The sequence below is a fragment of the Schistosoma mansoni genome, chromosome 1 (assembly GCF_000237925.1).
Source record: "Schistosoma mansoni strain Puerto Rico chromosome 1, complete genome".
Taxonomy (NCBI): domain Eukaryota; kingdom Metazoa; phylum Platyhelminthes; class Trematoda; order Strigeidida; family Schistosomatidae; genus Schistosoma; species Schistosoma mansoni.
Genome location: NC_031495.1, coordinates 49,653,278 through 49,678,631, shown reverse-complemented (window position 1 = coordinate 49,678,631; position 25,354 = coordinate 49,653,278). Strand labels below are relative to the sequence as shown.

The 25,354-nt window shown below is 34.5% G+C and overlaps 1 protein-coding gene across 1 annotated transcript in view; it reads right to left on the bottom strand.

Annotated features, from left to right (window-relative positions):
* The window catches only part of Smp_148650 (hypothetical protein), an 88,496-nt gene extending 63,366 nt beyond the window's left edge, over positions 1–25,130 (bottom strand). The window contains exons 1-9 of the mRNA XM_018794718.1: positions 24,953–25,130; positions 24,764–24,917; positions 21,871–22,107; positions 18,796–19,026; positions 13,995–14,209; positions 11,787–12,254; positions 8,752–8,899; positions 6,490–6,780; positions 6,126–6,381 (exon numbers count right to left, since the gene is read on the bottom strand). Of these exons, the coding sequence (XP_018649102.1) occupies positions 6,126–6,381; positions 6,490–6,780; positions 8,752–8,899; positions 11,787–12,254; positions 13,995–14,209; positions 18,796–19,026; positions 21,871–22,107; positions 24,764–24,917; positions 24,953–25,099 (2,147 nt within the window). The 5' untranslated portion in view covers positions 25,100–25,130. The remainder of the gene's footprint in view (positions 1–6,125; positions 6,382–6,489; positions 6,781–8,751; positions 8,900–11,786; positions 12,255–13,994; positions 14,210–18,795; positions 19,027–21,870; positions 22,108–24,763; positions 24,918–24,952) is intronic.
* Positions 25,131–25,354: the final 224 nt, after the last annotated feature.

The window sequence follows — 25,354 nt, the reverse complement described above, 5'->3', positions numbered from 1 at the left end:
GAACGGAATCAGGCACATCCGAACACCTCCATTCCATCCGCAATCCAATGGTCAGGTAGAACGTTTTGTTGGTACGTTCAAAAATGCTCTAAAAAAATCAAGAGGGGAGGGGGACACCGAAGAGATCTTCGAGAGGTTCTTGTTTATACACCGTTCGACACCGAACCCTCAGACAACAAATGGAGTCTCCCCAGCGGAAGCGTTACTTGGCAGAAAAATACGTACACATTTTGACAGCATTCGTCCGACTCCAGCTCTTAAGCCGCAACGAAACGTGATGATGGAGAAACAGTACAATAGTCATCATGGGGCACAAAAACGATTGTTTAGTGTGGGTCAAAAGGTACTTGCTATGGACTATCGAGGAAAACATCCTACATGGATAGCTGGTCGGATCGTGCATAAGAAAGGAAATGTGGTTTACGAGGTGTCCGTTGGTTCAGAAATCTGGGTGCGTCATGCTAACCAACTGAAATCAACCTCGATCTCCAACAACGAAACGCAGCATAGATTACCTCTTGATGTTCTGCTAGACACCTTTGAGATCAAAACACCTGAAACAGACAGGATAGTCAAGGTGCAAACGAAGGATGATACAACGTCCTTATTACCTAGAAGATGGACTAACCGGAAGCGCAAACCAGTAAAGCGGTTGCAGTTGGACCCTAACACCAGATCCTACGAATCTGCTCAAGGGGGAGGTGTTAGTGGGATATAGATTGGATTAAGCATGTTTTATGCATGATGGTGTTGCTGCGCGCTGATTGGTTAATTTTAAACCGATCAGCCCGGGCATATTATTGCAGAAAAATCTATAAGCTTCTTATGCATATACTATAAATATATGAACGATATTTAAACTATTGATTGCTGTTCACATACCATTGTTATTTTGAATACAATTTGATTCCTGTTCAACGTGTTCTGATTTTGGGATTTTGTCGAGTGTCATCGTATAAGAATACTAAGCAATAGGAATAGCTGGGTCGTTTATTATAGCAAAAATTACAAATTATAACAGTAACTGTGGTAGCTATGAAATTTGTAACCACTGACCAAAAACTGATCAATTCCTATATGACGATCATTTTGCTAATTACTTATAAATACAAGATAATTTCGATGTTATTTTTTCATCAATTGCTGGCAAATCAAAACAACTGAAGTCAGGAATATTAAACGAATAGCAAGAAACCACTATTTACAATGTAGATGCGATTAAAGTTTTGTTTGAAGTACAGTCAATATCCTCATATCTTAAATGCAAGTTTTCACACTAATATATTTCGATATATTCTGTCAATATTCAAAAAATTACTACTATTACTAAGCGCATGTGCATCAAATACCAATGAATCAAAGGTAAAAGCTTATTTTTATAATTAAGAATTTTATAACTTTGTTTTAATGATGTTAATTAGTGATGTTACTACACAACGATTAGACTGAATAAAGTTAAAATTAACTCATTCACCAGATATTCGAGTATAAGCGTGAGGCGTAGTGATACTACGCAATTGCTCAAATCGAAGTATGTGGTCATAGTCTCAAACCTGGGGCTTAGTATCTGAAAGTTGAAATTCATAACCACTAAGCTGAAATTGTTACGATGAATATATGATCTGATTCTTATGCTTCGATCGTTTAATATTTCGGTAAAAATTTAAAATGGAAGTTATCAAATGTAAAATAATCTTTTCACCAAACAAACACAACAAAACGAAGGATGACCCTGGTTTATTCATGTAATCAAGTTAAAAATATTCAAAAGATCCAATATTTATTTAATGAAGTGAAAATCAATACGACAGCTTGATATAAGCCGATAAGAAATATTGTTATTATTACCATGAATATTTATTGACAGAATCATAGGCACTGCAAAAATAATATTATAGAAATACGAAATTCCGCAAACATGTATACAAATGAAATTGGAATAGAATTAGTTAAGCTGGAGATGAATAGTATAATACGACCCGCATTTATTAGTGAGTATTAGTTACCCCCCCCGCACCAGTTGAAGTATAAAGAATAAGAAGAGACATGATGAACTTATTCAACGTTAACCATTGGAAAATAAATCAATAATATAAACAAACAAACAGCATGCAAAACAACCATAATTAGTTACATTATTATAATGAATTAATTTTCAAAATAGTATTAAATTAATTTAAATTCTTTATAAAAATCGACTTGTAAAAATGTTTCATCCGTTTATTAAATGCATTTTTCTTTTCAGTTTCAAATGGATCTATAAGACTCGTGATAATTTTGGTAAAATCTGATCAGATAATGATTGAGTGCTTGATAAATACTTTAAGAAAGTAAGGCTAACACATTGAAAACTGATGAATGGATACATAAAGTATATGTAACTATTACTACTATAATTATTCTACACTTAATATCAGGAAATTTTATAAATTTTCGGCAATTTTGTTTTGAGTGTATAGAGCAGTTGTGTATATCAGTTACGAGTAGATATTGTTTGGAAAGCAGATATGTTATCACTGTTGATATTTCATTTTTTGTTGTTGTTTGGTGATTGCATGAGAGAGAGAAATAAGTGAAGTTTTCAGATTGTTTGTGTGCCTTTTTAATCTATATAGATTTAGGTAGTTAGCGTAACTGTTATTCTTCCACATATTAATTACTTACTGTATGATGCACAGTGTAGAAATAATGCATAGAAATCAAAGTAAGGGTAATACATATCTACTAATTTATTCAATGTTGATTAAACTTCTATTGGAATTTTTTGGTATTCTGTAAGATTACTAGGCTGTAGTAAGGAACACACTTCAGCTTGGAATAAAATGTGGTGTAATAATACTGTAGGACTAAGACACTAAGAAATATTTTTATTCTGTGCACAGCATAAAGAAGAAAGCATATAACTCATTTATCAAGTACAGGTTTATGTGCCCAAATTTGTGCTAAACCGAAATAGATGAAGCGCAGTTTCAAAACTACAATCTAAAATGATTCAACCATTAATCTACTACTCTTATGGTCAGTTGAACTTATACATGTGTGTGTCCAAGCCCAATTGACTTGGTAAATGCAATGGATTGTTGATGCTGAAGGCTATATAAAACCATGAGTTACGTCCATTCAGGAACGATGAATTTAGATGAATAATCTACCATTACCAGATAAATACACTATGTTATATACAAACTTTCTTTTATATATTACCACCACTAAATTAACTATTTCTGTGAATCTGGTGTTCATCTTGTTGTGCTAACGAGGTATGGCAACTTGGACCTATGCATAAATGTACCTGGTCCTACGTTGTAGCTGACTGACTGACTGAACATGTGTTAGTTATGCTGTTACATATGGGAAAAAGATACAACTTATTCTAAAATTGGCAACTAATGGTTTCAAATTATGATTTATATTCCTCACCAATAACTAATTCGAAATGTAATTATTGAATTAAATAGTTATTGTCATGATATAAATTAATTAAAACTGAAGTGATAAAAGAGTCAATCACGTCAAGAATAAGAAAGAGACATAAATGATCATATTCGATCATGTTTAACAAGACGGATATACAATACGATTGCACTGTCAGTAAAATTTAGAAAAGAAGAAAAAAGCACGTATCAAAATTTAATGTCACATGTAATTTACTAAATATGAAAAAGCATAGAGAAAGCAACCGATAATAATGTCAAGAGTCCATCTAAATAAAAAATGTTTGAAATCTATTGAAACAGATAATTAGAAATGAAAATTGTCATACAGTAATGAATTTTTATCAGTATCATATAAAGGAGTAAGAGATTATTGATCAGAATAAATGTTATGTAATATGCAATAAATGATTTATAATAATAACTGTTAATTTTTCTACCCATATACTACTTATAACGTTATCATCATTTAGAGTAATAAGACTAATTAAAAGTCAGATACATGTATAAATCCATTAAACTAAACTCATTAATCAATGTAGACAGTTGTTAGATCTGAATATAAACCATGAATAAGTAAAAACGAGTATTTAATATCAAGTTTACAGAATGGAGAAAGAATTCAGTCATTGACAATGTAGAACTTGGCATATGTAAGCATTGGTTTAAGTTGTCATATTATATCAGTGAAACCAGATGAAATTATTAAGATGACTACCAAAGCAATCGAACACAGTTATGGTCAATAAAGTCAAAACTATTTTTAAAATAATGACATAAAATCAAGTCAAATTTATTGTAAAGATAATCCAATTGATAAACTTCTATATAGATTGTTTGTTATAGCTTAGTGTAACGATTTTAATCGAAAGTCTTGGTTTCCTGATGTGCTTTCGTTTGACCTATTAGCTACCATAATACGACATACTATTCTTAATTTATTCCCAATCTATTAGTTACAGTCTCCCATACTCACAGCCACTTTTGGTTTGATCTTGTCTAATTATTGTTTTTCATTTTATAGTATGATAAGGTATGTTCTGTTTGTATATAAACTACGTATGTCTGAAATTTTATTATTCCATACACTGCAGACTGATATTCTGTTCTGGACTCAATGGGCAGGTCTAGGCGGGAAGCTACTACATTGAGGACCAATAAGTACTAAGAGTTGGCGCAAGGTTGCTAGTGCTGGTTGACATGTCATTGGCTTGGCACAGGAACAAGATCATAGAAATCGGTATTCTGATAAGCGATTTTGTCACTTGCTTGAGGCAACACTAGACAGAGATGATGGATTCGGTTGAAAACATTGTGAACCTTAACCAAGTTATACATTGCACATGCCTAGTTAACGTTTGACACGATATCGCATACTAGTCAGCATAGGGCTACGTTAGCGATACGCAAAAGGCGATCAGACGAAGATATAACATCCCATCACTGTGATTTCATGAAAGTGTCTTAAGATAGTAAATCACTATGCAAACAAAATCAGTTTTTGTTTCTTACATCTCAATGGATTTGAAAATTCCCCTAAGATTTTAAGTAATTATTGCACATTGACTATTTAACCAGCGTAACTACAGAATTTCTCCTTAAAAAATTGAAATGATAATAAACTAACATATTCCTCCTCTTGTATAAATCAATAAAACAGCACCTGTTTCAATAATTAATCAAAATTCATCTGTTTTCTTTTGTTTTCGTCCACTGTTTTTATTTATTCTTTTAGAAAAAGACATAAATATATCCACAAAGAAAAACTAGAACGTGTGGAAATTGATTAAATCACATGCCATTAATTCATATGTATGCACCTGAGATCAATGTTACAGGACAAAGGAGGAAATATATACTATAACATACAATTAACTCATTCACCAATTAGTTGAGTATGAGCCATACTCTGATTGTAAGGTCTAATAATACTATTCGGTTGTACAAACTAAAATAGGTGAGGAAGGGTTCGAACCTGGGACTCAAAAGCTAAAAGCTGAGCGCCTTAACTACTAAATGTTTTCATTAAAAAATGACGGGAGCAATCTTTATATGAATTACTTATTACTTGAGAATAAATAATCAACCTAGGTCGTATATTTATCTGAATAATTTACTCTAATGGGATGATAGCGAAATCTGTGAATAGCAGTTATTCTTTTGGACTGTATTGGTTGGAATATTATTTTTAACCATAGATTCTGGTATGTTGAAACTCAGTTAGAAGAATAATAGGATCTAAGCAAAGTAATATTGTGGTGTCCAAAGCAGAGTGTGAAGAGAGTTTGAGTATGTTGATATACGACTCGTTGAATTATGTGACAATAGTTGGGTTTCAGCTTAAAGTTGATGATACCTGAGTAAGACGAATCATATGTGCTAAATTTTGTAGCCAAAGGTTAACAAAATATGTATGTGTTGACGGATTTACAAAAAATAAAACTTAGGATAATCTTAGTTGTTTTAATCACACTTTATGGACTACGTGAATATATGGTTTGATAAGTGTCTTTTGTGTTTTTCGTACAAGCATAAAATTATGCTTCTTTCTCTAACGTCCTACTTAGAATGACTTACAGTTCTGAGTAATTGCTAAGTGTTTCAAAATATTTACACTTCCACGGAAAAGATGAACTCCCCAAAAATTATATAATTTCTTACAGTCTCATAAAAAAAGAACAGTAAACTTACCATAGATGATCACGAGGATAAGCCATATTGGAAAATTGGTATTTCAAATGTGCTACCCATTCTGAAGGAGACATACGACCTGTATCAACATCTTGACGGTTAATAGTCATCGGTTGGCATTTAAAATGCAGCATATCTACCTCGTCATCGTTATCATCTAATTGATTGCGACCACTATTAGATTTTAACCGACAATTTGGAGTTGGTATGAGACCATGGAATCGTCCAAAAAATATTGATGGTCCTGGTAATATCGCTGTGCAACCAGTTGTTGTGGAGTAAGAGCCAGGAGAATTATCATTATTATTATGACTATAATATTTATTATCACTACAATTACGTGATCGATGTTCTGGTAATGTACTTGTATCATTTATCTCATCAGTATTTAGTGAATCTTGTTCATTTAATTTTAGTGAATCATCTTTTTCTAATAACTTCTCTTCATCTGATCGAAAATTATGTACAGAAGAGTTCATATTAGATGATGATGCTGAAAATAAAGTTCCTTCAGCTATTTGTTCACGTGTCAATACAGATTCATCTTCATAAAACGCTACAAAAGCTATACATAGTATATTTAGTGACATACTGCATTTTGTAGCCACTTGAGCTGAATCATGATTACCATCAGATTTTGGTAAATAATGATCATCTATTAATAAAAAAACGGTTACAATTAACAAAAGTTCTAAGAAAACACATTAATACAAAACATAAAATGAAGTAAATTATGAAAAGCCATTATCTGGCTTGCGAAATCCATGCGAACCGATAGTTACAGACACTGTTGTGCACTAGAATTAAGTTGACCAGTTAGTTGTGTACAACGTAGGACCTGGTACACATGTGTACATCGGTTCAAGTTATCATACCTCATTAGTATAGTGAAATAAATTTATCAGAGTAAATTTCAGAACAGTATAGGTAGTAACAATATTAGTGATAATAGAAAAGATTAGGCATAGAAGATATTACTCTTGAAAAAAATATAGATTAGTCCAATAGAAAAGAAATTGTAAGGTAATTTAGAAAGTTCGAAACAGAGTGGACGCCATTCATTCGTCATTATTGAAAATTAACAGATTGTTTCAAGTGAAATAAATCACAATGATTATAAACACATCATTCGATGGTTTGCATTAAATTCCAAGTTTTGGACAACTAAAGAAATTTTTGTTCAATTCATTTTATCTACGTCTGAATAATGTGATTAGGTGAAAATAGTCCATATACTGACTAGGATTATTAATTACATGTTAGACCGTATTGTTCTGGGTTTACGGAATTTTGGACAGTTATTTGTTATCATTAAAATTTATACAATAGACTTGAGAAATGGCTTTAGTTTGTTTATAAAATCAGTCAGTCAGCTACAACGTGGGACCAGGCACAAATATGCATCGCTCCAAGTTACCATACCTCATTAGCACAACAAGGTGAACGCCAAATTCATAGCATTAGTTACTTTAATGGTATTAATATATTAAAGAGAGATTGGGTATAAGGATATAGTACAGGGATAAAGAACTAGTTCGTAGAAAGAAAGGTATAAAGCAATTTTAATCTCAAGGTTTAGGGGAAGATAAAGAGTGTATACACCTACGCCATTGTGATCGATTCTGAGCCATGTCACCTAGAGTCTCCAACCATTGGTTGCGATAGTCACGCGGACCCAAATCATGTAGTCTGCATCTACCGACATGGCTCAGACCAGAGGTTAGTAACTTCAATCACTGATGGCACGTTTTGGTTTGGCCACCCCTAACATTCTTCCAACCGTCTCCGACATCAGTCAGTTAGTCAAATCATATTTTATTTTAAAAATAACGGAATACTATTAAACAATCATCGCGTTGGTACAGAAGCTAAGCAGAGTTACAAATTATACAAAAAATGGTAGTTAGAAGAAAAAAGTTTCTAAAACATGTCAGCACTGAAATCAATTTAAATAATCCGCTTTCCTTAATATTGATAGAAAGTAAAACTTGCCATTTCAACTATTTAATAATTATATCAACCTATAGTCTACAAGAAATGCAGATATAACTAACGAAGGTTTGTTATTTTAAACTTTCATACGGTAAATAAACTAGATGGTAATAAGTCGGTAAAACGGTAACTGGAAAGATTTGTGTCTACATAATGATAATTAACATGATTTCGATTCTGTTGCTGTTAACGGTGGACTGACTTTATCAAAGATCCTAATAATTTGGAGTAAGGAATTAAAATCAGACGCTTTGTTTCATTTAAAATTAAAACAAAATACTATTCACTCCATAGTGAAATTCCAATGCGTATTTTCTGTGAAAAACTTCAAAATAATAAACGGGTAAATATTAATTAAGATTTTAAAAGTGAGAAAGTAACTAACCAAAATGTTGGTTTGGAATGGCGTTATCTCCATACATAGTGGTAGTTGAAACATCACTCAAACAGGAGCGGAATAATTCACTATCTGAATAAATGTAAAATAATTGGTTAGTCACAATGAACGAATAATTGAGATATTTTTCGCGTTAGGTTTAATACTACTGTTTCAAAAAATAGTAGCTTTAACAAATAGTTTTCATTATCTTGGACAAATGTGTATATATAGTAATAGATCATTTATATGACTTACTCAACATTGTAGAGGTTAGATTTTGAGGATTGATTGTGCTTGGTGTTAAATCTAAGTCGATTAGATGAGCTTCTCTAGGTTTAGGAGGCAAGGGTGAATGGGGTTTTTGATGGTCTCTATGATCTGAATAATCACCAATATGTTTATTCTGAAGGATAGGAAATAGAATGGAAAAAATGAATGAGTGACTCACTGATTAGTATGCAAGTGTTTTCTTAGATGACAAAAACAATAAAAAAACTGATAAACGTGTACAGATGCATGTACATTTATAATAGGGTGAAGTAGGGAGGGAGGTTAAATTTGTTAGCTATAGTTTCATTTATTGGAGCGTAAATGACTGACACGACTTGTATAAACAATTGGATTGTGTTGAGTTTTGTAAAATGAATTTGTCACAAAGATATCAACGTTTACTTATTAGTTGAGCTGCTTATTGAATTACATTTACCTAAAGAGGCTACGTCAATGGATCAATCTCCTGCGATAGCCATTTATCCATAATCTATTTGCGCAGTGCTTCCTGGTTCTTAATGGTTATCCAACCAAAGTCAGTCCATGATATATATATAATCCCATTTAAAATGACTTGAGGATTGGAGTGACTATAAACTAAGCAGCTAACTTCAAACTTACATAATGGAATATGATGAAACCTTGGCCAATCTATTACAATAACACAGTGAAACTGAAGTAACGCATAAACCAACACAGAAAGAATTCACTGTACTTTAAATGATTCTTGCATTTGAATCAATATTGCACAGAATACAAAAAGTACTAGCTTCTAAACGTTTATACGATACATTTCGAAAAGGTGAAATCGCACGGACACATAAAAAATGGATTGATTGAAATTTGAAAATAGCTTCCCAAGATTTGAAAACATTTCACAAAGTTTCCTGTACATTCTTCATATGATATCTTTATTGTTGGCAATGTAAATACTGAACACATGATAAATATCATAGTCACACTAAACAACTGACAGAACCTACGTAGTTTGATATATAAAAATAACAATAATGAGACAAACTCGTGACATATATATATATATATATATATATATATATATATATATAAATTCCCGTGAATCATTTTACTATTGGAAGTGTGTATTGATTAAAAAATATTACAACAGGAACTAGTGAATATGTTTAAACAAAGAAAAAGTTTAGTAAACATATCATATAATATAGTTATGCCCTGAAAAATCAAACAATTTAGGCTTGTTTTAAATTGTCAATCTGAGTGTTCTTCATTGAGCAGGTAAAAATTCGAGGTGAAATCTAAAAAAATTTTGCATCCCCGGTAGTTTATTCACAAAAAGAGGTTTATATTTTTATAAGTATTGAATTTCAATACTTTATGGGAATGAAAAACACACATTCATGACATGATTGGTTTAAATCATTGCTTTGAGGATTTAATGGCAGAAATAAATACCTCGGTGCCAGTAGACGGTTGATTTGTGTTACTCGGAATTAATGTGGTTAGCTCAACTTCATGTTTGAGCATTTGTAGCAAACAAGTTCTATTATTTAAGACTTTAATGGCGTAAGACAGATACCAAAAATGAGGAGGAAAGTGATTGGATTATTTACTGGTTGCTTATAGGGATCTCTAAATATCCAATGATAAGATGACAAATTAGTAGATTGCTAGTTCTGTTTAAACATGTAGGCATCCCAATATTTGCTTATTCATTTAAATGGATGAAGATGCGTTTTATGTAAACCAAAATAACAACTGTACGATTGATTTATTGCTCTATGAATAAGTTTCTGATAGAAATAAAACTGGTCCAACTTCATTTTATAAGATTATCTACTATGCAGTACATTCAATGAGCTCTAACAAACCCTGAAACATATTTTTGAAAAATAGGGTGTTTTTATTGACAGTATTAAGCCTTTAAAAGCTGAGGAGACTGACACATGGTTCTTGATTAAAACCTGGAAAGGTGACACTGTAGTTAATCACTGCTAAATAACATACGCAACGTAGGACCTGACACATGAGTCCATCGGCTCAAGTTGACATTACGATAGCGAGATCAATTTGCAACATGGTAATTTTCCATCACGTTAATACTTTTATAAGCATTCTATACATAAATAACTATTCCATTTTCACTTCATAATGTCATACTATAGTCGTTTCGGCATTTTAATGCACAAAACTTCCTTTAACTTCACTAATTTAACCACTTATGTTATGAGTGATACAATGAATTCTGTCAAATAAAATTCAGCACCAATAAACGAATCCAGTCGAAATGAACTAAGTCAACTCGGAGCTGATGCTGTTTCAAACAAAATGTTTCTTTGCAAATCAACGGATGTTATGTTATTCTCCAGTCAAGTATTGAGTCATATATCTCTACTTTTATTAAGACTATTCAAACAACTGCTTAGCTAACCCAATAGGTAAACATTTCAAATTCTGAAAAGTCATTGATTAAATCGGAATTTTCATTCTGGATTGATTTTTTTTTACTTAAGTTACATAGTAATTTGATACTAGCTGAGGAATGTATGGAATTATAGTAAGAATATTCTATATATTTACAAGTCTAATTCAACTTCTCTGAAGTAAATTCAATACGATAAGTGTATGATAGTAAAAATCGAAATCAAACAAATGTTCAACGATAACAACCTCGAACTTGATCAGTTTGAATCGATTAAAAAAGACCTGAGAAATATATATTAATATGACACTAGGTGTTTCGTCTATTAGTTAAAAAATACATCTCAAATGGTTGTTTATTTAGACTTATCGAAAAGGATTATTATTATCTATGACTAATGTAACTAGATCCACTTGAGTATTTAAATAGGTATACATACGTTGATGATATTATATCTTTAATTTATTGTGTGAATAGTAGTTCAGTTGACTTGATATGCAATCCAAAAGCAGTGAGTAATAAATCATTTGGTTTGGATTCACCTTCGGTAAAAGTAGACGAAATAATCTACCGGGAACTAACTTATTAAAATAAGCTGGAGGGAGTGACAAGTAAAACTTACCAAAGTTGATGTAGCCACATTGATACAACCATTCTCATCTATTATATTTGACAAATTATTATTTGTTAATAAATCAGAATAGTAACATGTCATATCATTTTCTAGTTTAGCTTGTTCTGATATCTTTTTACTATGTTCTATATAGTCGTCATAAATATGTAGAAGTTGACCGATCATCATGTGTAACCAGTAAAATTGACTAGGATAAGCACAAGCAACAACAGGTCCCAAGTCCACATGTAAACGTAACTGAAAGTCTGACATATTAGCCAACTTGGTATTAGAGTTGCTAGTATTAGTATTAATCATTCGTGGTAGATCATCAGACTGTATAGTTGAAGGTGTAGGGCTGTGTGACACATTCAATGCGGAACCAACACGTAAACTCAATCGTGCTGTGTGCTCTGAACCAGATAATGTTAGAAGTTTAGCTGATGAGACAAGTGTATCAGCTGTTGGGCCACATGTCTGTAAATACATAAAGAATAAAATATAAACAGTATTTTATGCAAAACGTTGAAAGCAATCACACGAAATACACAATGGTCGATGTTATCAAATATCTTAATCGATTTTTGGTCATTTTAACGAAACTAATCTAACAAACCAAGATAATTAGCGACGTAAAAACAGAAAAGATATTTTATAATATCATTACTTCTATATATATATATATATATATATTTAAAATATTAGGTATACCAACTTATTACTAGATCCATATCACCATACACACATTGAAGTTAGAAAGTTTACATAGGAACCGCGGTTTCAGAACAACTGTTTGAAATACTTGACGATGCACGAAACGAGTAAATAAATAGCCGTCCAATAATCCAATAACGAAATATATGTGGACGTCAAATATGAGAAAGTAAGGAGGTAGCGATGTTTTTATTTTCACAAATGAGTAACAGTGTGAAACTATGGTTTAACAATGTTTAATTTATTGATCTAGAAAATAAAAACCTCAAGAAAATTGGTTCACATCCATGGCATGAGATGGAAACCAGTGTTTTCAAACTGGATAGGTGGCTTACTGATCAAAGCACTGGTGGCGAGACTTAAATATATGGACGACCTATGAACGAATCTTGAGTGACCTTGAGAAATATTAGCCAATCAGTAAGCAGTCAGCATAGAGTAAAAACATGTTACACAAAATCAAAGAATTAAAGTGGATACACTTCTTTTATATGATCCAAAATCATGTCAAGGTTAGAAAAAGGTTCAAAGGTTCTAAAATCGTAAGGCATAAAGTAGAGGAACTCATCCATATGGCTCCATAATAGTCGGTCTCTGGAGCCATTATAAGGTCACAAAAACCCTCTCAGCCGAAGTTTCAGCAACATCTGAGATTATTGCAGCCAGTGTTGCTGGCGCTTTTATTACACAGTTCGCGGCAATTATTATAATATGCCTTAGTTTCAATCCGGACCGAGTGAAAAACGTTCCTATTCTAGCAAATGTCTGGCTTCAACATATGTTACATCGAGGGACAACATCACGGTAGTCTGTAGAAGGTCTACAAGTCATTTGATTACTGCAATTACAAATGAAGGAACGTCTTAGTAGTCACGTTTACTCTAGGCGCTTAATTGTCGAGTCTTCTCTAAAATCCCCTGTGAACCATCAGGTACTGCAATTGGCGCCGTGAACTTGAAATCCTTAAAACGCTTCTGATTGGCTCGTCCAAAAATTATAGTCTCGCCTCTACACCCCATTAGCACGGTGAGATGAAGTTATTAGGTTAAGTAACATAGTAGTAGAGCTGGGAACAGTACTAATGGTAATAGAGAAAACTGGACATAGAAGATACGATATCAGGAAAATATAAATTAGTAAAATAAGATAATTATGAGGAATTCAGAAGTTTAGAGTCTAAGGCAAGACAAAGAATGGATGCACCTGCGCCAATGCAAACGAGTTTGAGCTATATTATTCACAGTCTCTAACCGCTGGTTGAGATAATCATGCGAATAGTTTTGAGAAATGATTAAACTTGCTAGTCACTTTGGACAGAACCTCGCATCAGTTGGCTACTATTAATAGTATTTTCTTCAAAAGTAATCATGACTTAGAAAAATGATGTGATTCGACAATATTTAGTGTGACTTAATGTATTAGATAAAAGACAAATGGAGATTATAAAAAAAATATTCAGTCTTAAGGTTTATTTATAAAGCAGTAACTTTTTACAGTATTCACCTTGTTAGGAAGTGGAGAGCATGGAGGTTGGTTTGGATCTAGGGAACTACACAAGCTTGAACAACCTTGCACATGACCAGAAGTACTCCATAAATCCCAGAACAAATCAGCCTCTTCCAAGTGGATAATTTTATGCAACATGGTTGATAAACTTCCTGCCGGCGTAGAGGTAGAATTAGTAGATGAGGCTGATGATACAGAGCTATTTCCGGTAGCTAGAAAGAAAAAAAGACTGTTAGAAAAATATATGTTTAATCGCCACAAGAACCTAAAGGTTGGGCGCTCGTCACGAAACTAAGCCCAGTGCTAAAGCCCCGGTGTAGTGAACAGAACACCGTTGGGGACAATCGAATGTATTCAAGCAAAAATTACATACTATCTCACTAAATTCTGATAGCCATACAATGAACAGTTAATTTGCAAAATAACCATCAATTGTGTCAATCTTTACTGTTCCTTCTGTAAATACCAATCCATCTTCTCTAATTTCACTGTTTGTGCATTTTACTACCAGTCAGTCAGCCAGCGACAACGTAGGACCAGGCACATATATGCATCGGTCCAAGTTGCCATACCTCGTTAGCACAACAAGATGAACACCGGATTCATAGAAGTAATTAATTTAGTGGTGGTAGTATATAAAGAAAGGTTGTATATAAGGATATAGTATAGGAAGGAAAAAAGTTATGAAGCAATTTTAATCTCAAGGTTTAAGGGAAGATAAAGAGTGTATACACCTACGCCATTGTGATCGATTCTGAGCCATGTCACCCAGAGTCTCCAACCATTGGTTACGATAGTCACGCGGACCCCAACCAGGTAGTCTGCATCTACCAACATGGCTCAGACTAGAAGTTATTGACTTCAAACACTGATGCCACGTTTCGGTTTGGCCGCCCCTAACTCTCTTCCAACCATCCCCAATACTAGTCAGCATTGCACGTCGTGGTAATTGGTGTCCATGCATACATAACACGTGGCCCAACCATCTCAGTCGATGAAGATTCATGACCTCATCAACTGATTTACCATCATTCCCTAATACCCTGCGTCTAACCTCACTATTACTTACCCGGTTATCCCAGCAGACGCGAGCAATATTTCTAAGGCATCTGTGGTCAAATACTAGTAACCTACGAGTATCTTCTACTCTTAATGGCCATGTTTCGCAGCCGTAAAGTAGAACAGAACGAACTGATGCGCAGTATACTCGTCCCTTAATTGATAGACGGATATCTCGTCTTCGCCATAGGTGACGTAAGTTGGCAAAAACCAAACGAGTTTTTTGAATCCGTGCAGAGATTTCGTCAGACACCAACACATTAGGGCTGATCAGACTTCCAAGATAAGTGAAGTTGTCCACGCGTTCGACTACTTCACTCCCTATCCTTAGTTCAGGTGTTGACGCAGGCCAGTCCTGGAGTAACAATTTACATTTGGATGGGGAGAAACGCATCCCAAACATCCTGGCATTATTACTGAGTTCCAACAGAAGACTCTGAATTTTGTCAGCGTCTTCACCAAACAGGACTATGTCATCTGCGTATTCTAAGTCGATAAGTGAACCTCCTGGTAGAAGATCAATTCCTGAAAATTCAGTCGACGAGAGTGTTGTTTCCAGCAACAGGTCTATAATGAAGTTAAACGAAAATGGGGATAGTGAACAGCCTTGACGGACACCACATGAGGTTGTAAAATCATATGATAGTTCGCCATAAGCTCTCACTCGACTGGTAGTGTTCAAGTAAAGAGCCTTCACAAGGTTTATGTACTTCTCAGGTACACCTTTTAATGACAGACACTGACACAGAACCTCTCGGTCTACAGAGTCAAATGCTGCTTTCAAGTCAAGAAAAACTATCATTGTCGGACGCCGATAAGCATGTCTGTGCTCTAAAACTTGACGAATGGTGAATATGTGGTCGATACAGCCACGACCAGGTCTGAAGCCAGCCTGATTTTCTCGTGTTTGCAGTTCACGAGTCTTAGTTAGGCGCCCGATAATTATTGAGGCTAGTATTTTAGATGCTATGTTAGTCAGACTAATACCTCTATGGTTATCACAGGATGATTTTGGTCCCTTCTTATATATTGGGACAATCAGTGATTGTGACCAGTCGGATGGGATTACGTCCGTCTCCCAGATTTTAGCCAGAATATTAGTCAACCTAATCGCTAAAATTGGACCACCATATTTAAAGACCTCTGGAGTCAATCCATCAGGACCAGCTGCTCTTCCTCGTTTCAGATTACTTATAGCCTTTTGAACTTCAAGTAGGGTCGGGGGGCCTACTTCAATGTTCCATTCAGGTTTTCTGGGAATAGTGGGTAGTTGTGCAGTAGCTGAGGGCCAGCTAAACTGCTCCTTAAAGTGTTCCGCCCATCGTTCTAAACGTTTGGGTTGAGAGCAGATAGGGGTTCCGTCTTTTTCCGAGATTGTCTCACTTACACTTGACTTCTTAATTCCGGTTTCTTTTATTAGTCTGAATAGTTGCCTGGTGTTGCCTACAGCCACTGCCTTTTCCATCTCTTTTGCTTTCGTTGCCCACCACTGCTCACGATCGTTCCTTAGGTTTTTAGTTAACCTAGATCTAATTTGTTTACGCTCTTTGTTGTGTTCAGAGCCTGATGGGGTGAGTTTACGCGAATCCGATTGCGCTTCATTTCAGTTCTTTCCTTATCAGTCTTCTGCCAAAATACATTTTATGTCTAACCATCACCATATACTACTTATATGTATATAAGTAGACCACACCACACCGGTACCGTCGTGGATGTGTGCCACTGAGGAGTCTTATAGTGAGACAAAATAGCTGTCCAGTGTCCCCTAATTTTCAATGATTGTCTGACTAAGGTCAGTCCGTAATGTGAAATATACTTAGATGCTACTAACATATCGTTTAAAATGAACATCTAAGTAAGATATAGACAATTTTTCAATAGTAAAGATCTGGTAATTAGAACTAGGTTGAGCAAAATAAAAACAGAAACATCGTAATTGTATCCACAGTCTAACTATTTTTTTTACCTTAAACTGAATAAAATTTGCAGCTTCTGATTTTTATAAAAGAGTAAACATTGACAGTACTAGGAAGGAATAATAACAGGCAGTCATAAGCAACGCAGAATCTCACATATACGAATCGTTTTAAGTTGCCATATTAGGTCAACATAGAGAGATGAGATTATTAGGATAAATCCCAGAGTAGTAGAAGTAGGAGTAGTATTAGAAAATATTGGTCATAGACAGTATGACTTTCAGGAAGAAAGAATGAATTCATGGAGTAAAAAGTACTAAATAATTTTAAAACTCAAGATCTAAGGGAGGACAAAGAGTAAATACTTCTGAGCCATTAACACCGCTTTCGACACAAGTCATCCAACGTCTCCAACCATTGGATAGAATGATCGTGAAGAATTTAACCTGGCAGATCACATCTGCTAACGCGGACCAATCCAACAGTTAATGACTTGATGGAAGGATAATAACACAAGTTGGAGATAAAGTAAGTGCTGATAAAATTATCGATTTCGATGATCAATCTAATGTTTACTGAACTAGTGTTAAGGTCCAGTAGTTGAAATCATTAAAACAATCATTTAAATAATTTTATCAAATATCACAGTTACAGAAAAACTAGAAGCATTAAAATGTACAGATTCAAAACAATACCATCAAACTAATAAGATATTGGTTTTCTATTAAGATTCATCAGAACCATGTCACAATTGCAAACACTCACAGTCATCGATATTTCAAAGTTTATTTTTTATTCTGATATATAACTATCTACTGATATTTATGAGTAGAATAAACTGATCTCTGATTTTAAAAAAATATCATATATATTGTTAGATTAGGCTATTTCGAGAGTATGTAGTCCAACGGTCAATCTGTTCACGACAGATAGATACTCAATAATGAAAATAATAATGATAATAACAATAATACTAATTATTATAAACGACATGAGTTTATCATTAATTTGAAATCCTTATATAAAATCAGTTTCAAGTTATCACATTTGGACTGATCGATCTAAACAACAAGTGATATGGTAAAAAATGTATCTTAGTATCCAACTGATCTTAGAATTCGAAATTTATTTAAAAAATGTGTAGAAAGCATATCACAATGCAGATGAAAACTATGAAAAAAAACTGTCTAAAACAACCTGCATTCTCGTACATAATAAATCATTTTCTATTTACTAGATTTCGAAATAACTCAACAAGACAGAAAATTGAAGAGAAAACACAACATTCTGAGATGGTGTTCTAAATAACCGTTTAGATTTAAATCATATGTGTTGTTTCACGGATGTAAATTGTTTACTGATAACTAGTCAGCATTGTCAAAACAATAAATTTAACTACTGTACATAGTTATTATCTTATATCTCACAATAACAAAAACTCTAACGTTATAAGTTATACATAAATAGATAGGAACTGAACATATATAGGAGGATAACGAATGCTGGATGGCCGTCTAAACAGTTAATTCCAAAATTTGAACAGTTCAAGATAATATTTATTCCATTGACTTGTTTATCAAGCTAAATAACCTAGTATATGTTTAGATAAGTAATTGATTTAACATTTGTGTAGTATACAAGAAGAATGAATGTGAAGAAGTAAAGTTATATCCAACTGACCAAAATGTGAATAGGTTTAAACTTGCGATAGTAACTAAACTAGTCTTTATCATCTAAATCAAAATGTTATCCCAATTAATACAATATTCATACCAAATTTACATCATAAATACAATGAAAAGGTAGGAGTTTTAAAATCTTACAGACGTTATTGTTGTTTGAGCTTTGCCACCACCATAACCATGACCAACGACCACTACTGGATGTATTCGATGGAGATGATTGTTGTTTTTCTTCAGTCTTATATTGATTTGAAATAGATAAATGTTTAATGGTTAAGGTTAATCCTGATGCACGATCTATTCCAGGAAGTCTTAATTCACATTCAATACGAATACTAACATCGCGTAGAACTATAGTGGTTTGTGCAATCACTATAAAGTGTAAGGCAGAAAAGAAGAACAACACTAATATAATGTTTCATTAAAATAATAAAAAAGGAATGTTAGTGATACACATACAATATATTATTCAAGTGGTCAGTACGTTTTACAGTACTACGGACAGAAAATTTTGGTCAGCAAATGAAATAGTTTATAAAATATAAAGGGGAACATGATCAACTTTGAGAAATAAATATAGACCGAATATATACCTCTAGATTCTACACACTTCCTATTACTAGTAATTTAGTAGATGGAATACCAATATTATTTTTGAATTATGAAAAGAAAGAAAAGAGTTCATATAATTTTGTGGTTTATAAAACTTAATGAAAAATTGTGAAAGAGTTTTATATAGATGCTATTAAAATGTTATGCCCGGCCCGCAGCGATCGATACTATATATGATGTTAGCAATAAAACAAAAAATATTCAACTGTCTGTTTGAAAGAACGCTTTACGAGGGTGAATGCATGAATGAAGTCGTACTATTTAACGATTCAGCTTAGTACTACTAACATTTACGAATACATACATCAATTACTTGGTAATAATAATGACTATTAAAATATCCCATTGTGTCATTGAACAAAAATAAAGAGAATTCAGCGAAGAACATTTTCTTTTCGATAAAATCATTTACTTAAGCTGTACATTGGAATATATCACTTTATGGTGTAATCTTTTCTATCCTTCTATAGATACATAGTTACCATACAACTATAAATAAGAATATACAGCTTGAGTAAATGATTTCGTCGAATAGAAAATTTTTTTGTCCCTACCCTTCCGAGTTCTTACGGAGCCGTTTAGTAGAACAGCACATAGACGACCGTCAACGGGGACCCACTCTAACAGTGCTCGTTCTGCTCTTGTACTAAGTGCTATGTCTACACCTGCAAGTTCACGAGAACTAGCCGTCGGGTCGCCAGATACACAGAGAATGTATCTCGTCGGCTCTTCATTTTGGCGAGGTGAGGTCAAGTGAATGACCACACTAGGATTCTGTATGTGTGTTTCGGAGACACAGCATACATCAATGGTATGAGATTCTAGGGTTTTAGTCAAGGATGTTTGCTGGTCGATTTGACATTGGGTGCGTACGTTGAAGGCTCCCACGTGTATATTAAAGTGAGGTTTCAGTAGACATGGGACAGCGTTTTGCGCACTAGAATCGTTGGCCATGGTGACACTTGAGGAGGAAACCGAGAGAGGAAGTTTAATGTTGAAAGTCAAGGTAGAAGGAATAGTAGGAATTGAAGAAGGAGATTGATTATGAATACAGTGGTCTTGAGTGCTGTTAGAGGTATGAGGGCATTTATCACTTCCCGGTTGCCTACACTGTGAAAAGGTTCTTCTAGAGGTACCTGAAAATGAAAATGGATAAGAAGTGGTATTAATGACCTGAGAGCGTGACCGAAGTGCCCAAGGGACAACTGCTTGAGGTCGGTCACACACGACCTTTTTGTGAGTAATTTTTGTGTTAGCTCCGTACTTGTTAGGATCTTACCGCCGAAGACAAATATCTGTGGGATAAGGCAAGGTGTGCATTTTTAGAGTCGACCTTTTCTAACCCCGCTCCTCCTTGTGAGAAGGCAGCATCTGTCATGCTGGTTGTCTGAAGGAAACAACTTACTGCCGTCACACTTCTGTACAGTTAGCAGTACGACTTTGGCCTCGGACCTTGGGTTTGCTGATTTTAGTCTTACCGTTCTTCAACCGACCTGTCTGGCACGGTAGGACCTTGAGGGACGATTGTTCCAGCCAGTATAGCTTAACTGGTTCGTCACGACAGGCAAGCCCGACCACCACGTCAAGGTAGCAGCAACGGTCGAGATGGTAAAGACGTTGCGTGTATGGTAGAATTAAAGAACTTAGCACATGAGATTCCTATGCACCATACCTAAAGTGAAACGAGCTATGTGATAAATATTCAAATCAAAACATATGCGGAGTGAATTTCCGACCTATAATTCTATGGATGAGCGAGTTTAAAATTTCAGACTACTGATTCACATTCACATAGTAAAAAGTTAGGTAAGCTGTCGTTACCAAGCTTATTTTGTCATATGCACCATATTGTGTTCAAATAAAAACTTGTAAACGGAGATAAGATTGGCGTATATTTCAAATGTAACTTATGTTTGACGCTATGTTTGTCAACTATGTCCCGAAATTTCTGGTCTGGAAAGTTGTAGTTGATCGAAAGACGGTAAATTTGAGCTAATAAGTTCGTTTTGTAGTACCATTCAATAAAATTATCAGACGTTTATCGAACTAGTTTTCCAATTGAGAATGAATATTAAAACACCCGAAAAATTATTTAGTTTGAGTAGAGTGGTCCTCTATCATTCTGTAGGATGTTTTCAAAGCTTGGTAAATTAGCCACAAAATTATATGCCACGTGGTTTATGCTACTGACAGTTTCAATAATATGAGCCATAAGAACATATTAATATTATTAACATATTAATATAACATATTAACATCTACTTCTATCCGAAGTTTGTGCTGATGATGTCGTTCAGAAGGACGATGAAAGCTCCACGACCAAACCATCCAGCTCAGAGAACAAACCAACATCAAAATCACCCACCTGAGCTACAAATCTTCTTCACCATCTCACATATTAATATCACTGAACGTTTGCAGAAACAACTTGAATGGTAATATAAGTTGATAAAAACAAGAATTATTCTAGGAGACAATTAAACATGGCTTCGGTATAGTTTCAAATTATAAGATCACTCATTCAAAGTTAATAGTTATACTTACATGAATCGATCATATGAGCAATTCTTTGCTTACTGTCCTGATCAACATAAGAGCTTGCACCTTTTGCACCAACATTCATAGTTTCGGCAGCAGCAGTGAGATTTTCGAAAAATTGATAAGCTTGTTCTTGGAAACTTTTTGGAATTTTTTCTTTATCATTAAGATCAATATTATCTGATGTACGAGTAAATGTTTCCTCGAAAAAATTGTCAGGGATTGTAGAATCCTTCGCAACTTTGGCTACGGCAAAAGCTGCGGTTGATACACTAGATATCATTGAATTGAACAGTTCATCTGCTGAAATAAAAAAGCAACAACAATAGCACAAGATTTTAAACTATTGAACTTGATTAACAAACTCATTGACGAGGGTATATCGACTTGTTTATTAAATGCCACGATATGGTGTGGTACTTTGTAAAGCGTACGTTCTAGGTGTCATATTTAACACTTAACCGTATGCCACTATCATGGTGTAAACACTGAAAGAACAATTCTGAAGTTAACACTGTCCGAGTACGAAAACGTAGTTTAGTAAATTATAAAATTAGAATAGCGACAAATATACTGAAAATCTAACCTTTAGCGAAGTTACGGAGGTTGTAATTAATTTGAAGCGAAGGAGGATGACAAATCCAGGAGACAGAGACAAAAAGAAGTTTATTTTGAACAAGAGTAATTCTTAGTCTGAGGTGTGCAGTAATGTGAAGACCATCTGTTTGGCTACAGTGGGGGCAGCTATACTCAACGGTTGGAGATTTTATATGACCAAAGATCGGTTACAATAGAGCGAATTAATTTATCATTTATCTTCCTCAAAACCTTAAACATAGTATTGTTCATATTTTTCATCAAATGTTCCTCGCGTTTTTCTAGCTTTCACTACTTCAGTCAATTTCCGTTCACTGCTTTCTTTCTTCCCTTGCATTATAGTTCATTCTAGCCTCTTTTAGTGAACACATTTGTTACGTTTTACTACTTATGCGTTTATATAGTGTTATATTTTTGTGTGGACGCTCCTTTAATCGGTGCTGAACTGATCTTTCTTGTGTCTGACAACTGTCTCAACTTCGAAACCACTTTCCGAAACATACTACTTAGAAACGATCTTGTGAGCAGCGTAGAATACAGAATAGCATAGCTCAAAATCGTTTGCAATCAAACAGGTGCATTCACTCCTTGTCTACCTCCAGAAATTGGATCGTGAAATCTCCCTATACCTTTTCTTCTATACTTAGTCTTTTTCCGCCACTATCACTGATACTGTTCCTACTTTTATAACACTGAGACGTCTTGAAATAATTTCATCCCGACGTGATAATTTGGCGCAGGAATTCGAAACTAAGCACATATGTGTCACGCCCTACGCTGGGCATGACGATGACTATTCCTCCTACGAAACCAGAAGCCATGCAAACCAGCAACCAACAATTTTAAGGTGACAGCTAAGAAAGTAGGCATTAATCACAACCAACTTGCTTTCTACGGTTGATAATTTTTAAATAAGTTTACTCACACCTTAAATAACTGAAATTTTTCACTATTCTCTTATAGCAAAATAGGTGCTCAAGTGCCATAGTATTGGAGATCCTGACAGTACAAAACCGATGAGACTATAATTTATGGACGACTGTTGAACGATGCTTGAATGAGCTTGATAATGTCCACCCACTTACTAGGGTTTGATAAAGGTTGTAAACTAGTGTGAGGAATTAAGATTAAAATTTACTTTTGAACGTTAGGGTTTGAAATTAGAGTTGGTTTTTTCGCAAGCTGACATCAGTTATAATGACAAAATACTATACAGACATACAGATGAATGAAATTTGCGCGAAAAACCGAGACCAGTTATCTTAAATTTGATTGAAAAAAAATAAAAGAGTGCTATCAAATGAATGTGAAATGTCCGGAATTTAATTGAAGCGACAATAGTATTTCCAGTATTAATTGTCATTTCAGTTGATTTGTGTGTGGGCTGTGATACTCCCCAGGTGCCCAGACCGAGACAGGTGGTTTTCTTAGGGGGCCACACCCGAGGCTTTTGACCTAAAGGCCTAATCCACAAGACAGTGGAGCAACGAAAGGAGATGCAGTCTTATAGTAGCAGCGACTAACAACTGGTTCATACGAAATTTGTTCCTTCACGATATTGGAGCCCATGCGCACTATTGGTTCGAAATCAGGGTTTTCAAACTCCCCTAGATGAACCCTCAGTGTCCATCAACCCGATAACAGCTCCGGACATCCACTTTTTGTCCTTCCAATGTCTTAAACAATACCCACGCCACAAGTCAGTGAGTAGGACTTCCCTGGCAGTGGCTGTACACGCAAGGCTATTTGAGAGCATTTCGGTGAGAGGACTCTCCTCATACTCAACCGTACGAGGGCATTCAGAAGCTTACTAGGACTCCCCTTTGTACCAACATTAATGTGTCTAAACAGATAAATAAAATAACACTGGTTGGTTTGTCTATAAATTAAAGCCTCGCCACAAAACTTGAGAAACTATTTGCTACTTCTAGTCACCAAAGTCAGACGTAATTGTTGAAGTGAGAATGAGCATTAAGATGTACTGGAAATAAACTTTTAAATTAAACTTTTGCCGTTATATTATGGTGTTCTTTGGACAGTACATTGTGACTGTTCCTGGACAATGATTACTTTAGGTTCCACAAAAGCGACCGACATTCTCGAATAATTACAAGTTGTACCAAGTAAAAACTATTAAGTAAATCAATCAGTGTTTCCGTAAAATTAAAACCTATGATGGCGGGTTCTAAATCGATACCTGAGACAAGTGATCAGTGGTCAAAATGGAGTTAGTTTAACCAAGTTACAGTTTACGTGTTACTGAATGTTACTAAGAGACATGCTTTACAAATCATCACTACGGCAGAGAGTATCGTCGATGAAATTTTCATAGGACATTGAGGTATAAGTTAGCATCACTTACTTCCAGATGGAGAGGAAACTTCTGATATTGCTTGGACAACAAAATCGATCCCCTTGATTTCGACACTCCATGGAAGCGAAATAACAACTTCAGCAATATAAGCCACGCAGAAAACCACAGGAATCCCACTTTCAGATAATAATGCATTTAGTTTCTACAAAGTATATTCATAATTATAGAATATCTTACATCAATGTTAAAATATATATCTTTACATCCAATTCCGTTAGAAGTTATTATAACTTGATCATCTTCCAAAGGTTGAGAAAGAAACTGTCCAAATGTGAAATTGAGAAATAACTTGACAGGCTTTTTCGCCAGTCCCCAAGGTGGCATTACATTACAGAAAAGTTTTTTGAAAGAGCCTCTTAAAATCACCTGATCAGAAATTCACAATGCGCTCACAAAATATTCAATATCGAAGAGCCCTCTCATCTATGCAGTTTCAGATCAGAAAGGATTAAAGGCTAGGTGGCCTGTGTTAGCCTTGACAATGGCGGTCTCTCAGTCGACTCAACTATTTTCCAAATACGTCGACAGATGGAGCTTTAATTACGTGTTGAGGTAATGAATTCCATTCGTTGGTGAATC